Genomic DNA, 17,408 nt, shown 5'->3' on the forward strand with positions numbered 1-17,408 from the left:
TTGATTGTGTATTATACGCTCTTTACAATAAAATTTTAATTGATCGTGCAATAGTCTATCAAAAAGTTTTGGTATAGAGGATTGTTTACAAACGCTTCGATAATTTGTTATGTCTTGTTTATTACCTGATTTAAAAATTGGACAGATATAAGAGTGCTTCCATAAAGTTGGGAAAACTGATGTCTTTAATGATGACTCAAAAAGAAGATATAAAGGATTAGTTAGTGAATATATACAGTTCTTTAGAAAGTAATCGGGAATACCATCTGGACCACTGCTTAACTTATTGGGTAGGGATAAAATGTTGTTGAAAATATCTTTCACTGATATTGAAAAATTAGGTATAAAAAGATTGTTGTTTCCCTTTACTTCCAAGTTATTAATATTTGATTGTGGCGAATAAACTGTTGAAAAAAATTGACGGAAACAGTTTGCAATCTGTTGTCCGTTTGTTGCTATAGCATTACCATAGTACATACTGTTTGGTAAATCATTTGATGCTCTCTTACTGTTTACAAACTGCCAAAAGTACTTAGGATTACTGCATAAATTATGATTTACTTGATTCAGATAAGTGTTATAACATTGATTTGATAGATCCTTACACAATCTCCTCAGTTCTGAAAAAATCACATAATCCTCTTGATTACAGGAAGCTAAATAATTTTTATGAGCAATTTTTTTCTGTACAACTAAATAACGCAAGTTGGCATCAAACCATTTTGGATAACTAGAAGTTTTAAATCTTTTCACCGGTACAAACAATGATAGTGACATATTAAGTATGTTGTAAAATTCTGTTAAAGCATCATCAACATTTGACAAATTCAAATGGTCTTCCCAAGGTATCATTGAAAGATAGTTATTGAGACCTTCATAGTCTGCATTTACAAAATCATGATAAAATTCAGTATATTCTAATGACTTACCTCGATGTTCACACAAACTAATATTGTAAGTGTAACTTATGTGATGATAACTATTTTTAAAAATCGGATCTGAGGCTTTTGCTACTTGTAAATCACAAACATTTGTAAATATTAAGTCTAAAAACACATTTCTTTCATTTGGAATATTAATCATCTGGAAAAAATTCAAGTACCCATAAAACTCAGCTAAGTACAATGCATGTGAACCTTGAGGACAATTCACCAAGACACATTATTAAAAAAGATAGGTGAGAAAAACGAGGTCTGGGGTGCAGGTGCACCCCGCACCGCCTTACGAGGGTTAACACAGGGAAGTTATATAGTTAAGGGGGACCCGAAAAAAAAAAGCTATCCTTAAAAATACTCGAAATTGTCAGATTAAGATAAGGTAAGTACATGCAAAAGAGTGAATATTTCAAAAATCTGACGATTTGAGTAAGGAAATGGGCGAGTCAAAAAGTTTCACAAAAAAAAAGCGAATATTTCGCGAAATGAACGTCAGATCGAAAAACTAAAAAATACGTCTTCAAAAATCTATCGAATAGTACTAAACATGGCCCCCATGGAGAGGGGTGGGGGGTAAATTTTAAATACATACAAACCCCGCGATACACGTTCAAACTGTTTTTGAAAAATATTGAATGGTACCAAACACGACCCCCCACGGAGGTAGGGTGGGGGGTTACTTTAAAATCTTAAATAGTACCACCACATTTTTATTGCAGATTTGGATTCTTTACGTAAAACTGTAATATTTACTTATATATTACTTCTCCCCTTAAATGCATGTAATATTTACGGTATTGGGGGTTTCCCGTCAAAATAAATTACATGGCAATGACATCAACAATTAATGTGTATGTATGACCTTTTGATAACCTCGTTCTCACTTAGGCTTTTGCAGCCTCTTCACAGGACAGATACCCCCTTTTTGTGCGGGGGGTGTTTTAGAAGTGTTGTTTGTGTTCTGTGGGGAGGATTATAATAATTGGTAGATTGAATAGTTGTCCAGATGAGTGGACTGGGATATCAGTGAAGCAAATAGGTATTCAATATGCTTTTGTTTTGATTGGCTGCTGCTAATATATCACAAGTTCTGGTTTTTGTAGGAATTTGATCAGCATTTGGAGTGGTGTAGACTGATTATTGTCTACGATAGAATAGGGGAATTGTTTCTAGGAAGTTCCAGTACTTATCAGGAAGTTCATTGCCTGCTGTCTAGAAGTCTAGCAGGCGGGAAAGGAACTTTAGTTGTGGGATTTTTGGTATTTGTCCTCTGCGGTCTACTCTAGTCTTTAGCACCTCCTTAGCTCTGGTGTTAGAGCTGTCTATAGTTCTAAGGATGTATCTTGTTGTATTGTAGTTTCTAGTATAAAAGATAAATTTATATATGAATTTGGGGGAAAAATTAATCACACAATACAAAGAATTGGGAGACATTTAGTAAGAAACATCTGTGGTGGTTGCTCATGGACATATCTTTGATCTTTCCAGAGCATTCGACAGTCTTAAATTTGAATTTGTCCTTAACAAATTGTATGTCCACGGAATAAGAGGTAACATGTTAAATTTATTGAACTCATATCTTCTGGAGAGGAAATTCTATGTTGAATTAAACAAGGAAAGGTCAGACATCTTCAGTGTAGATGTAGGAGTGCCGCAGGGATCTGTGTTGGGACCACTGCTATTTCTTATTTTTGTCAATGACCTACCCGATCATATTACTCATGACCACATTGTAATGTACGCAGATGACTCATCTGTGATTGTATCAGCACATACATACGTAGAGCTTCAAAATAGAGTGTCAAGGGTTATCAGATTATTCCAAACATGGTGTACACAAAACTTGCTACAACTGAATATTGATAAAACATCGTATATACATTTTAGATGCAAACGAAATATGCCAGTTGTGTCTATTCCTGAAATTGTAAATATTCCAAACATAAAATTTTTAGGTGTATTCTTGGACCAGTTTATGAGTTGGGATGTTCACGTTGAATATGTTAATAAGAAACTAAATTGTTCATTCTATGCTTTAGTACAGTTGAAGAGAACACTCAGTATTAAAACTCTCATTAATGTATATTATTCTTTGGTTTATTGTCACCTTACTTATAATGTTACGTTATGGGGTAATTCCACAAAATCAGACACAGTGTTTATTAAACAGAAGAGAATTATTAGACTTATCTTCAATATTCCTTTTGGGCATACTTGTAAGCAAGTTTTCATTAATAACAATATCTTACCGTTGCCTTCCATATATATCTTGAAATCCATATTGTATATTAAGCATAATTTACATTCATTCAAGAGAAATTCTGATTTACATGCATACTCAACTAGGAATGCCAATCAGTTTGTTACTGTTGGTCACAAACTATCCAAATTTGAGAAGTCCACAGATTATGTGGGGGTCAGGCTATATAATCATCTTCCAAATGAAGTTAGATCTTTGCATCCGGTGAAATTCAAAAGAATTGTGAAAAGTATACTATGTAAACATGCATTCTACAGTGTAGAAGAATACTTAGCAACTAGATTGCTGTTATGAGTTCTGTCTAATATTAATAATTTTCATATTTATCAATGTACATTATGTTAAATCTAAAATTTAAGTGTATGTATAGGTATTTGATTATGTGTCTGTGACTATATTGTGTTGTATATCTGACGTGTATATCCATCTTTATGATGGCAGCTGTAAAGCTATACCAATAAAGTATTCTATTCTATTCTATCTGTGAAGGGGATTAATACAGCTATGATTATAGAGCTTTCATCGAGAAATGTAATTAGGAATATTGACAAAGAGAATTATGATAATTTTAATTAAAACAAATTTGTTTTAGAAAATTTTATTACTAAGTAATGTTACACCTATTTCTTTCCTTTATTATCGCGCTCTGTTTTCCTTTCATTTGCACGCTTAAGTTGTTGCTTGGCGCTAAGATTGTGCCTCTTAGAGAACCTTTGGTTTTTTAAGAATTTGGCATCCATCTAAAAACAAAAAATTATATGAATTAATCAATGTATAATAAAAAAAATATACATATATTGATGGTTAAATACCAAAACCAGTCAAAATCTACAACTTTTCAGGAGAGCGAAAAAACGTTGCTGCTAAGTACATGTTTTTCCTTTCACAGTATTTATTTATTACCCTGAAAAAAAAAACATGCCAAAACATACTTTTCAACAGAAAAGAAAGAAGAGAAAGAAAAAACATGTACTAAGCAGCGAAGTTTTTTCGCTCTCCTCAAAAGTTGTAGATTTTGACTTATGAGGTTTGGATATTTAACTGTTTATCTACTACAATAATTATTACAAAGAGAGATTCTAACAAACAATCTGTAAAAAAACCCAGAGATAAAGAGAGACGTAGATCAACAATCAACAAGTTTGCAAAAGTCCAGATTTTTCCACTTACAAGTAAAATAAAAATATAAGAAAGAAAGTATAAATATGTGAACAGTAGGGTTTGATCCTACTGAGTACTTTTACAGAACATTAATGGAACATAAACAAACAGTTCTGAATAGCAACAATAAAAAGATATATCGTCTGTGTCGTTTTAATACATCGTAACCCACAAAAATTGGAAAATGCGGTATTTGCAGATTTGTATAATGTAAAACTAAACTCGCATGTTCAAAAAATCTTGTAAGCCGTACTTCATTACTTATATTAAATGGGTTTCTAGTAGCTCTTATCCCCATTGCCGAGAGTATGAAAAGTAATAGGTTTTCTTGTCTCCTGAACAATCGTGATTTTGGGGTTACGAGGTATTAGAAAGACGCAGACGTATGGGTGAGTACAGTGTATTCTGTACACCAACGAGTAAATACGTAAAAAAAGCCACAACTAGGTATTTTTAATATGTACATGTATTGTACAAAATAAAGAGTAAAAATATAAAAAGTAGTACATAAACTTTTGGAAAATCTACACTCACCGGCACGAAAAACAGGCACCCCAAAAAATTGGTCATTTTTGATGGTTCGTGTTTCCTAAACCTGTTGTCCGGTTTAAGTGATTTTTTTAATATGTTATAGCCTTGTTCTTTAGCAATATATTTGTAATAATATTGTTGCTAGACAGGAAATTGTCATTGTATACCGGGTGTACCAATCAAACTATGTTTTTTTCTAAAAGTTCGGAACATCCTGTGTAATATCCTAGCATTTATAAAATACTGAAATTAAAACCCAACTATAGCCTCAGATTTTCTTAACATTCTGCTTTTTGATTCATTCGCTTATGTGGTATAATAAAAAAGTTAGGTACTTTAACAACTGGCCCTGTACTTCATCAATTCAGGGTGTTTCTGAATAAGTGCGACAAATTTAAAGGGTAATTCTGCTTGAAAAAATAATAACTCTTTGCTTTATAAAGATATGTACGCAAATGCTTCGTTTCCGAGATACGGGATGTTGAATTTTTTCTTACAAATTGACAATTTACTAATTGCTCTAAAACCGGTTGAGGTATGCAAATGAAATTTGGTAGTTTTTAAGAGAAAATTATTGCGCATTTTTTGACGTACAATTAAAAATTTTATATTCACTATTGGCGTGCATACGGGTCATACTACCCGGTCATGTTACCCGTATGCACGTCAATGATGCATATAAAATTTTTAATTGTACGTCAAAAAATGTGCAATAACTACCTCTTAAAACCTACCAAATTTCATTTGCACATCTCAACCGGTTTTAGAGCAATAAATAAATCGTCAGTTTGTAAGAAAAAATTCAACATCCCGTATCTCAGAAACGAAGCATTTGCATACATATGTTTATAAAGCAGAGTCATTATTTTTTCATGAAGAATTACCCCTTAGCCCTTTGACTGCGGGAACCGCATATTTGCATAATTTCAGTAGTGCACGAGATGTGCGGGAAACGCATATATGCGCACAGGGCTAATCGCTTTGCTGCGGTTAGCGATTATTTGCGTATAGACAAAATATAACGTAAACAAAATATAATCTCATCAGATATTTTCTGAGTGAATGGGCGTGAACCGCCCACCTAAAGTGCCTCGAGCGGGATGAGTAGGAGGGGTAACTGAGAAGGTGTTTAGTATTGCGAATGCGTTGGTACCGTAAAGTGAATATTGTCGCTAATTATTACGTTTTGTTTGAAATCAAAAATAATGGTAATAAGCATTACATCATGCCACCGCCACCAAAAAGGGGTAAATATTATTTGATGGCGGAATTGGAAGAACCCTAAGAACAAATGAACCCTATCATTTGTTTTACTACATTATTTATTATATATATACTTTATATATATTTATTATATATATAAAGTTATAAAAAATCATTATGATGCTGCCATATTGCAATCAGAACTGAATAACCTCTCTGCATGGTGTTCACTTAACGGTATGAACCTTAATTCAATCAAATGTCATGTAATTAACTTTAACCGTACTCACCACCCAATATTATCAAACTATTACATTGATGGCCAATTGCTCAACACTGTTAATAAAATCAAGGACTTGGGGATTACACTGGAAAACTCTCTTTGTTTCAATACTCACATCATCAATGTCATTCAAACATCTATGAAAATGCTGGGTTTTGTAAAAAGAACAACTCGTGATTTTACAAACATATCCAGTATTAGAGTTCTTTACTTCTCTTTGGTCAGGTCTCACCTCGAGTATTGTTTTTCAGTGTGGTCCCCACACTACTTGGTCTACATTAGGAAACTTGAACAAGTCCAAAATAGTTTCTTCCGTTACATTGCTTTTAAGCTTCATACCTATCAAGATTACGCTGTATGGCAGCATCAACTGCAGGTCCCTTCTCTTGCAAGCAGGAGAAAACAAAGGGACCTTTTGCTATTATTCAAGATCTTAAATGGTATATGCAGTTGTTCTCAACTACTTAATAAGATCGCACTGTTTGTACCACCTCGCACCACTAGACAAGTGCGAACATTTTATGTACCATTCCACAGGTTTAATTATTCACTTTTTTCGTTCGTACCCAGAGTCTTGAATTTAGCAAACTCCCTTTACAATTTACAACTGTTCGACAACTCCATCAGTCGTTTTAAAAGAAATTTACATGGGATCAATATTTGAGTGAAGCGTCTGTAATTTGTTAACTTCGTTTTATATTATTTCATAGTACATATTTACTTCTAATATTATATTTATATTTCTGTATGTCTGTTTTTTATATTATATTATGTTATTGTTTTTTTTCTGTACACTATGTATTTTTGTAGAATTGGGCTTGCCCGTAAAATAAAATAAATAAATTATAATAGTTCTAGAATTGGCAATAAATAGTTGAAATAAAATAATAAAGTACGTATAACAAACGATAGAATTCCGACAATTAAGTCAACTGTAACCTAAAAGTCAAAAATATTTGCTTCACTGCGGGAGATGTCTATTAGCGCCGCAGCGACGGGATGCAAATCCTCTCAGCCGCTCCGCACTGAAAAGGTTAAAGTTTGTTGCATTTATTTAGAAACACCCTGAATTGATGAAGTACAGGGCTAGTTGGGAAAGTACCTAACTTTTATCATCCCCCATAAGCGAATGAATCAAAATGCAGAATGTTAAGAAAACCTGAACCTTGGGTTTTAATTTCAGAATTTTATAAATGCTAGAATATTCCACAGGTTGTTCCGAACTTTTAGAAAAAAACACATTTTGATTGGTACACCTGGTATACAATGAAAATTTACCTGTCTAGCAACAATATTATTACAGCGATATTGTTAAAGAACAAGGCTATAACATATTAAAAAAATCACTTAAGTTAAGAGCAAACAATAGCGATCAACAATCAAATATTATTTGTACTTGCTACAATTTTCTTAATATGTCACAAGTAAATACTTTGCCTAACCTTAATGATACATTTTTAGATCTAGTTTTCTGTACGCAGAGGGATGCAGTTGTGTCGATTTCTACTGATATTCTATTGAATACTTCTCAGCATCATTCAGCTTATACTATATTGTTACCAGCAGCTAATTTAAATTTGTTTCTTAAATATGATGTCTTTTATCATGATTTTAAAAAATGTAATTATCAGGTTTTAAATGAACATTTAGCATCAATTCCTTGGAATGAGGTATTAGATGTATCAGATATTAATTGCTGCATAGATAATTTTTACCATGTTTTATATGACGCCATCAGTATGTTTGTTCCTGTCAATCGGTTTAAATCATTGAACTTTCCTGTTTGGTTCTCACGAGAATTGATTGAACTTGTCATACAGAAAAAAATAGCTCACCGGAATTTTAAAGCATCAGGCAACTCATATGAGGAATTTTCAGTGCTAAGGGAAAGATGTAAATCATTACAAGCAGTATGTTATAAAAACTATTTAGAGAATATTCAAGCAAATCTTTCAAGCAATCCCCGCTCTTTTTGGAGATATGTTAATGCTACACGTGGGTCTAACACTTATCCTAATGTGATGTCTAATGAAGGTGGGGATGTAATAGCTCAGTGTGGTGAGGAGATAGTCAATCTATTTGCCAATTATTTTTCGGGTACATATAATGATAGTGAGTATAATTTACCTAACTTTGAATTAGACTACAGTGTTGATATCCAAACTCTGGAATTTAGTCTGACTGATGTTTTTGAGGGAATTATGAGTTTAAAAACTACATATTCTTCAGGGCCTGATGGTATACCTGCAGCACTTATTAAGAACTGTGTGTTTTCCCTTTGTAACCCTTTACAACAAATTTTTAATTTATCATTATCATCATCTATATTTCCACATTATTGGAAAAATAGTTTTCTTACACCTATCCATAAATCTGGCAATCGCGAGTGTGTAAATAATTATAGAGGTATAACTATTCAATCAGCAATCCCAAAACTTCTAGATAAATTGGTATCGATGGGTCTTACCTGGGCTTGCCGAAACATAATTATTGATGAGCAACATGGTTTTTCTAACGGAAAGTCAACTGTAACAAACCTTGTCAACTACCAACAATACTTGTTGGGTGCATTTGAGAATAAGATTCAGGTCGACAGCATTTATACTGATTTCTCAAAGGCATTTGACAGGGTTAATCATAACCTGTTGGTTCATAAACTTCGTGCATCTGGCTTTGGTGAACCCATTGTTAATTGGATTAAAAACTTTTTGATGGGTCGTACACAACAAGTTCGTATCAACAATTATGTTTCTAAAGAGTTCCATTGTTGTTCTGGTGTCCCACAAGGGTCTCATTGTGGTCCCTTGCTCTTTAACTTGTTCGTTAACGATATTGGTAAGGCTATCAACAACTCACACTTTCTACTATTTGCTGATGATCTTAAGTTATTTCGTTACATACAGGATATATCAGATAAAGATCTCCTGCAAGATGATGTTAATAATATATGTTTATGGTCGAAACAAAATGGTTTAAGCCTAAACCCGACTAAATGTTCTTGTATTTCATTTGGTCGTATAATAATCTAACAGCTAATAGATATGTTCTTAATGATGTACTCTTGAATTCAGTTACTGAGATTAAAGATTTGGGTGTATTATTGGATTGTGCATTGACATTTAGAAGCCATTATCTTAAAATTAAGGAAACAGGATTTCGCAATCTTGGGTTTATTTATCGCAACAGTCATGATCTCTCACCTACTGTATTCAAATTACTATACTGCTCTCTAGTGCGCTCAGGACTTGAATACTGCTCTGTTGTTTGGTCTCCATTTCATCAAGTCTACATTGATGGATTGGAGAGCGTTCAGCGGAAGTTTCTAAGATCTTTGGCTTATAAAGCACATACTAATATAAGAAATACTGAAAATTTTGTCATAGATTATTCTGCAATAATGTCTCAATTTAACATTGCTACACTGAAGAACCGCAGGTTGAGAGCTGATATGTTGTTTTTATTTAAACTTCTAAACAATGATATTAATTGTCCCTCGTTGTTGGATAATGTGTACTTCAATACAATTCATAGAACTCGACACACTGCACTCTTTCATATTCCTTTTCATAGAACTGAGTATTCTCGTCATTTTCCCTTGTCGAGAATGCTCAGTTTTTGCAATGACATGAAACTTGATCCATTCTGTCTAGGCATTAATGACTTGAAGAGGCAACTTGAGAATTTAATGAGTTAAATATGTGATATTTTTCATTTTCTAACTGTGATTTGATATATGTACTGTGTTATTTTACAAATTTTATTGGTTAATTGTCTTATATTCATTGTTTTTTATACATGATCTTACTTATTCTATTTTTTTTTTTTTTTGTTTTTGTATTTTGTAAATGGTTCTACCGTAGAAATAAATAAATAAATAAATAAATAAAAACAGGTAGCAACAAACGCGTTCCAAGATTGCGGCTCTAATTTTGAATATTTTGTTGAGATATTTGGCACACATATTCGTAATATAATAAAAAATGCCAGTACAGAGCCTAATTTCAGAAATATGTTAGTATGTGGAAATTACTCTATAACTAAATAAAATAATGAGAAAAGGAGCCTGTACCACCATTAAGAAAGACAAAAAAATACACTTTCTTCAAATAAACTTTTTTATCCCGTGCCTAGACTTTGTGTCACATTGGAACTACTAAAAATCAATTTTTATAACAAGAAATCAAACGTCACTGACTTGGCAACATATCGCGCCTATGTGTATAAAGATAATTGTTTTTGATAGTATAAACGTCACTGTCAGTGTCAAATTACCGACGCACTGTTGCCTCACTTTTGAAAGTTCGCAGAACTTTTGCAATCGTGGACAACAGGTTTAGGAAATACAAGCCATCAAAAATAACCCATTTTGTGGGGTGCCCGTTTTTCGTGCCGGTGAGTGTATATAAAACAATAGTCTGTAGAATGTCTAGCTTTTGTAACATACATTACTATACATTAATAATGCTATTTACTTTGCTAGGTGCTTGGTGTATTACATACACCACTGGTATGGATTTTTTTCAACCATCAGTCTACATATCTCTGCAGTAATCAATTTAGAACTGTTGTAGCTTATAGCTGACACATCAGAGATAGGTTAGGCAGACGGACACATGCTCAACCAGTGCTTATCAGACATGGTCGCCCATTTAGTGCAACTGGTGTACTGCGTACACCATAGCCCATAGTTAAAAGTTAACAAAAGTAAAACAATAGTTTTTTAAGCAATCTCTTTTTTTGGCTTCTGTAAGCTTATTTTTATTGGCACACTATCCATAAAATACTACTTTAACTTTAGGTAGTTGATTGTACTAAATCCTATTAGTTTCAAAAGTGAACTTTTTTACTTACCCCTAAGGTTGATTCATGGCGAAACTGTTTTGGTTTTTTTATTCCATTACGGTGAGCTTTGCGATCTAAAAAAATTAACTTTCAAAAAAAGTTTGAAACAATGTTTGGTTTACTTACTTTGGTTATGATTTGTGTGATTCTTTGACTTGGCCATTGCTGGATAGGTAGAACCTAGAAATATGAAATGTTTCAGTGGATACAAATCAAAAATATAATTGACAGAATGTTGCAAAAATGTTTTAAAAGTATTTTTTTTACTTCAGAAATATAGAGATTAATGGATGTTAGGAATAAAAAAAATATTAATTTAAATTTATTTACCTCCTCAGTTTTACTTTAACTGTCAAATGTCAGAAGAAAGTTGGAATATTTTTCCATCTTCTGCCTGTCAGATTGGCCTTCTACAAAGTACAATCTCAGTAATGATAAGTAGTGGCTGTCACTGCTATACACACAGGCTATATACGTCAAATTAATAAAGAAGAAAACTATTAAGGCGAAATTACACGGTTCAACCGAATTGAATTCACTTTGGTTGAATGGAACAGAAGTGAATGCTATATATTTATTTTATTTATTTATTTTTTTACACGGTATCTGGAAAGTGAACTGTTCAACACATATTCTTCGAAAGATGTCGTCGAATGAAGTCATGCCTTTAGGAGTTGCATAAAAAATTATCTAAAAAGAAGGAAATGCCGTCTTATGGTACATGTATGCCATGTATGGTAGGTGCGATCATGGGTATTATAAAGACCGCGTCCCACCATCAAATAATTTGATCAAACAGTTTGAGCAAACTCCGGAAGTACGTCAAAGTGACGTCACAATTGCAGTTTTTTTGAAATTCTAAGACCCGGTCTTTTCACCTCCGAATAAAAGTTATTCGGAGGTTTATTTGACAGATTTACATGTAATCTGCCGGATAAACTTCCTAATAAATAGTTATTCGGAGGTGAAAAGACCGGGCCTAAAAATCTGTGCTCTCACTATCAGTCTAGTTTGATCAAATTTTTTGAAGTTATACTTCTTTACCGGCGATAGAGGGTGATTTTTTTATATGTTAAAACCTATCAGCCCGGCGCATGCGCATTATAACTTTGTTCTGATTGGATGTTCAAATGACATGTCAAAAATTATCCGATATGGCAGCTGTGGTTTGGAGGTAAAGGTAAAGGTAAACAAATGTATAATATATTAGTTTTATTGTTGTGAGGACAGAAACAAAAAAGTTTATAATATTGTAGTGACTTTTAAATAGTTTTTAAAAGCAACAGGTACGTAATAATTGTTAATGTATCATGGATATAAACCTACCTATTTGATCTGCCAAAATACATAGTATGTAATACTTTTATTTATATAATTTGATTACCCAGCTAACAGTGTTCGTATATATAACGTCAAACAAACGTCAACATTTTGGGAGAAGTTACGACAAAAGTTACATCAAATTTTACCTAAAATATACGTATAAAAGTCACAGCGATGTTACGTAACAAATTTACGTTATTTCTACGTAATCTTTTTAACGTCACAAAAAAGTGACTTTTTAGGAGAATTTTCGGTATAAATGATATTTACATAAATAGGACTTAAAATTATTATGTAAATAAAACCACATACATGATGCTGACACATTTATTAAATATTTTGAAATAAACATTTATTATATTTGACTTTTATGTGAGAGAACCAGACAAAAATATTAATAGCTACTTTATATTACAATACATAAACATACCCTTGAAGCACAAAATAAATTCTGTGCTTGAAGTAATCTTCATTCGTAAACTGCACACTTTCATATAAGGACTAGGCTGCTTCCCCATTTTTAGAAGATATTTCCATACATTTCGTTTTTCAACTAAACTGTCATTGAATAGAATTCTATTTTGTTTATCCTATTTAGGGAAAGAATGAAACGATAAATTAAGTACTATTAGGTACGCTTTATCCAAGGATCACATTGAGGCACGGCACACAACAATAATCGATTTTTTTGACAAAACTCCATACTCCATAAAAACAAACACGATTTTAATCACGGAAATGTAAGGTTAGGTATTCATGAAAGGTTCGAAATAAATACGCGATGGCGCTGCAATCTCAAACGAGATCTTGATCTTATACGTGTCTATACCTACCAAAAAGCCACGTGTTAGAGACGAATAAATTCATACGCATTAAAACCTACCAAAGAGCCACGTTTCAGAAACGAATAAATTCATACGTATAATATACGTACTAAAATTTCGTATCAGTAACGTCATTGTTTGATAGATGTTACGTAACAATACAAAAAAACCTAAATTTAACGTTAATGTAACGTTATCTTGCTAGCTGGGTACCATCAAAATTTCTATCAATATTCACCTAATATATTGTTTTTTACTCTATGTTTTGTTGTATTTTTTCAATTCTAAATCATTTCAATTCAAAATTAAAATAATTTGATCAATTTTCAAAATATCAAAATATCACAAGTTTAATCCGTTTAGTTAGTCGATCTTCGTAAATAATGACACATAGTGTCCGTGGCTAAGCGGAGAAGGCGAATGACTTCCAATACCAACCGCTCTTATCAGCGCTGGTTCGAGTCCCAATAGAAACTTTCTTTTTTGTTTTTTTTTTAATACATTTTATGATTGTAAGTATATTTATTATATAATTGTATTTTCAGAAAATACGTATTTAGTTAAAAAAAATTTCGACAATTAATGTTCAGACATCATTTGTGGCTTGTTTAATGTGTTTGTGTGTGTTTTATTCTTTTATTATTTTAATTTTTGGCACTGTTCTAATAAAAATGTTTGAGAAGTAGTAAGTATAAATTAGTTTAATATTTAAACAAAATATAAATAAAAAGTATATTAATTTCGTTTAAATCATATAATAGAAGTATAACTTCTTACGTGCGTACAAAGTACACACACATTCTTTTTTGTATTGAGTTGTCTAATGTTGCACAGTAAAATATTCGTTGTCGAAGTAATCCAAAACAGGCGTATGTTCGTGAAATGGCCCATATCATCTTCATTTAGCGATTTTGTTCCAACACGACCGAGAACCGTCACGAAACGGTAACGCTTCTGCGCAGTAAACAAAATCCGTTCCAACAAAAATATGATCGTCATCGGATCGTCCTTCCCACTGTTCCAACAAGAATTGTGATCTTTCGGTGACGGTTTCGTGATGATCATTTCAGTAATCGGGCAAATGCATAATGTGCTGGTTGGACTGACTTGCGCACTAGGATTTAATTCTTTAAAGTTTTTGAGCCTTTGATCGACTAAAAGCACACAAGCTGTCACCAACAAAAATAACAAATATATGATTACCGTCATGGGACGATAACTGGGCGATACAATTACGAACATGCGCACAACAAACGGTACAAGTAGTTTCGTGACGGTTTCTGGACCGTCCAAAAGTTCATGTTGGAACAAACCTAATTAGCATTTCCACGACAGCCTCGGTTTTTATATTCGTCCGTCTTGTAATTTCATAAATTTGAAAACCATTGTGTATGAAAATAGTAGGTAGGTGAGGTAGGTAGGTAAATGTTAAATCTTAAATCTAAATACTTTTCGTTCAAATACGGCTATTTCTAGAAACTGTGGCGCGCACGACTGATTGTAAAAGTGAATCGTTCAATGGGTTCAATGTTCAATTCTTGTATTTACAGAAGGGCGGAGTCCCATGTATCCGATTTCCGACATACGAAAATCGTCTCTTTTCGTAGTAGCAGATGGTTGCGATTATCGGATACAAAAATTGGTATAAACTGTCAACTATCCGTGGTCAAATGCAGTGATGCCACAGCTACCGATTTTTCGGTAGATCTACCGAATACCTGTCATAGGGAATCCAACGATCTGTCAAACTATTCCAATATGCTGGCGGCTGGCATGCAATACATTGAAGGTATTTTATGTCCGTGTAAGTATTGCTAAATACTTCTGTAACATAGTAAAAAATATTGCTTACGTCAATAAACTTTAATAAGTAGTTAAAAAGTTTTAACTAAGTAATAATAATAATAACGTTTATTTTTCCATGAAAGTCTACAAGTAATTTGGAAGATTGAAGAAAGCTGGGTTAACAAATTTTATGTTTTATAAGTTTAATAAAAAATAATATTGAGAATCCCTAAAATAGATTTTAGGTAAAATCATCGGGGTAATATATATTTTATTATTTTAGGTACCTAGTAATACCACATTGTATTTTAAATTTGAAATTTTAATAAAGTATCCAATAAAATCGCTTGTGTGCAGTGTTGCCAGAGAAATTTTTGTAAATGCACCGGAATGACTGGAATAGTGACACAAAGTACTAAACCAACATATTTTGTACAAAAACTTAAAAAAACGTCGTTTAATATTACTTGAAGCAAATTTCTTATGTAACAAAATTTTAGGTTTTTACTTTAGGAGACTTTAGTATCAAAAGTTTGGTTGTTAATTGTATCAAATTGGTACAATTGTAACAACTCTGGCAACGCTGAATTGTCTGCCATGCGTCCTGTCATTAAAAATCACGTGGTTTGGATTGCATATCAAAATTCTTAATTTTCAAATTAATCTGCCGATTTTTTTTCTACCGAAAAATCAAAAATAGAAAATTTTTTTTAGCGGATAGATTTGGCTACAAAGTTTAGTCAATTTTCAAGAATTCGTGAATTGCTTTTACTAACTTGTGACACAATGTGCGAACCAGATACGGATTTACCGATATCAATTTTATGACCAGTCCTTTGTTCTTTTATATTATGATTTTGGGAGTAAAATGCATCTACCTGAATCTGAATAGTGAATACTGAAGGATTGTAGCTTATTTTGATATAGAAGATAATTCCAAACTAAAAATAGTATTTTTATTAAAATCTTAAAACAGGAGAAATTTATTTTGCACCTTTTTAACTTAGAGTATTTCGACATAACTAAAGAACATTAAAAAATTTTCTCGTTCTCAATTGCTTCAATATCCAACATTGTTTTGTTTTTAAACGATTATAAAGTGTAAAAATCATGTTTTTGCCTATAAAACATTCCTTGTAAATTTTAGAGAAAAATGTTTCAAATAAATATTCTAGATCTTAATAGTTTCTAATTTGAAATACATAAACAATTGGAGATTAATTGCAAAAAAACCTTATTTTTGCAGTAATTTTTAAATGTTAATAACTTACAACTATTATTTATTATAACAAAATTTTTTAACTTGTTTAAACAATTATACAGCTTTCAAATAAGATTATGTATTTGTATTTTGAACGTTAATAGGTACACGTGTGATAAGTTTTTTTAAAAAGTCTACAAGAGGAAAAAATATGTAGTTTTATTTTATTATAAATAAATTAATTCCTTATAACAAAACTAAAGCATCCTTGATATTTAGTATTGTGTTAGTTAGACGTCTCTACTCGAGTTACTTTGGATTAAAAAAAATGAAGAAAATTGCTCTATAATACCTAGAAAGCCGAGCAAATACATTGTTTTAAGGTATACCGATTTTGAACTTTGAATGATTTTTATGATGAATGGTGATTATTGATCATTATATGATGATGAATGTAGTTTATTTTTGAATACTCGTACCTAAAGTATCATTTTTTTGCAATATGTGACAGCAAAAGAAGCAAAAAATGAAATCTACCGAAATTTGACGATTTCTACCGAAAAAAGGAGCAGTCTCCCCACGGTACACAGATGGAGGAGATGCAAGAAACTATGGAAGAGTTGAAATATTTATTAACATCATTAATTTAGCTTCATTTCCTGCAATAAATTATTAAAAGCCCTTTGTGACTTTCTTTGCTTAAATATTTCACGAACTTATATGTATCTTCTTGGCCGCATTGTACGTTTTGGTTTGTTTTTGCGAATTAAAAGAAACAGATATGATGGTTTTATTAACTTTACGAACATAACTTCTTCGATTCAAATCCGTGTTTGAATAAATTGAATGCACAGAAATAAAATGAGGTTACGTTACAATTACAAAACGTTCCGTTTTATCGGAAAAAGTTCAAATAATTTCATCTTTATCCGATGTCGGAAACGTAGTAAAAATTTCGGATGAAATTCGGAGCGAAAATATTCTGATTCGAATGAGAATAGGGCTTTTCATTCACAGTCATTTGTTTCGAGCTTCTGTCATATGTCGTATAATCCGTGTA

The 17,408-nt window shown here is 32.2% G+C and overlaps 1 protein-coding gene across 2 annotated transcripts; it reads right to left on the bottom strand.

Annotated features, from left to right (window-relative positions):
- Positions 1-3,777: 3,777 nt before the first annotated feature.
- Positions 3,778-11,564, bottom strand: LOC126882996 (60S ribosomal protein L29-like). Of its 2 annotated transcripts, XM_050648147.1 has the most exons (4): positions 11,546-11,564; positions 11,342-11,395; positions 11,225-11,289; positions 3,778-3,935 (listed from the first exon to the last, which is right to left on the bottom strand). In XM_050648147.1, the coding sequence occupies exons 2-4, from the start codon at positions 11,376-11,378 to the stop codon at positions 3,816-3,818; spliced, it is 222 nt and encodes a 73-aa protein (XP_050504104.1). In that variant the 5' UTR covers positions 11,379-11,395; positions 11,546-11,564; the 3' UTR covers positions 3,778-3,815. The 2 variants fall into 2 exon arrangements, with proteins under 2 accessions (XP_050504104.1, XP_050504103.1); XM_050648146.1 differs by lacking the exon at positions 11,546-11,564 and having other exon boundaries at positions 11,342-11,515.
- Positions 11,565-17,408: the final 5,844 nt, after the last annotated feature.

Source organism: Diabrotica virgifera, chromosome 4 (assembly GCF_917563875.1).
Source record: "Diabrotica virgifera virgifera chromosome 4, PGI_DIABVI_V3a".
Classification (NCBI taxonomy): domain Eukaryota; kingdom Metazoa; phylum Arthropoda; class Insecta; order Coleoptera; family Chrysomelidae; genus Diabrotica; species Diabrotica virgifera.

Coding starts and splice junctions, on each gene's coding strand:
- LOC126882996 (XM_050648147.1), bottom strand. CDS start 11,378: ATGGCCAAGTCAAAGAATCACACAAATCATAACCAAA. Junction 11,290..11,341: donor TCACACAAATCATAACCAAA/GTAAGTAAACCA, acceptor TAATTTTTTTAG/ATCGCAAAGCTCACCGTAAT. Junction 3,936..11,224: donor GCCATGAATCAACCTTAGGG/GTAAGTAAAAAA, acceptor TTTTGTTTTTAG/ATGGATGCCAAATTCTTAAA.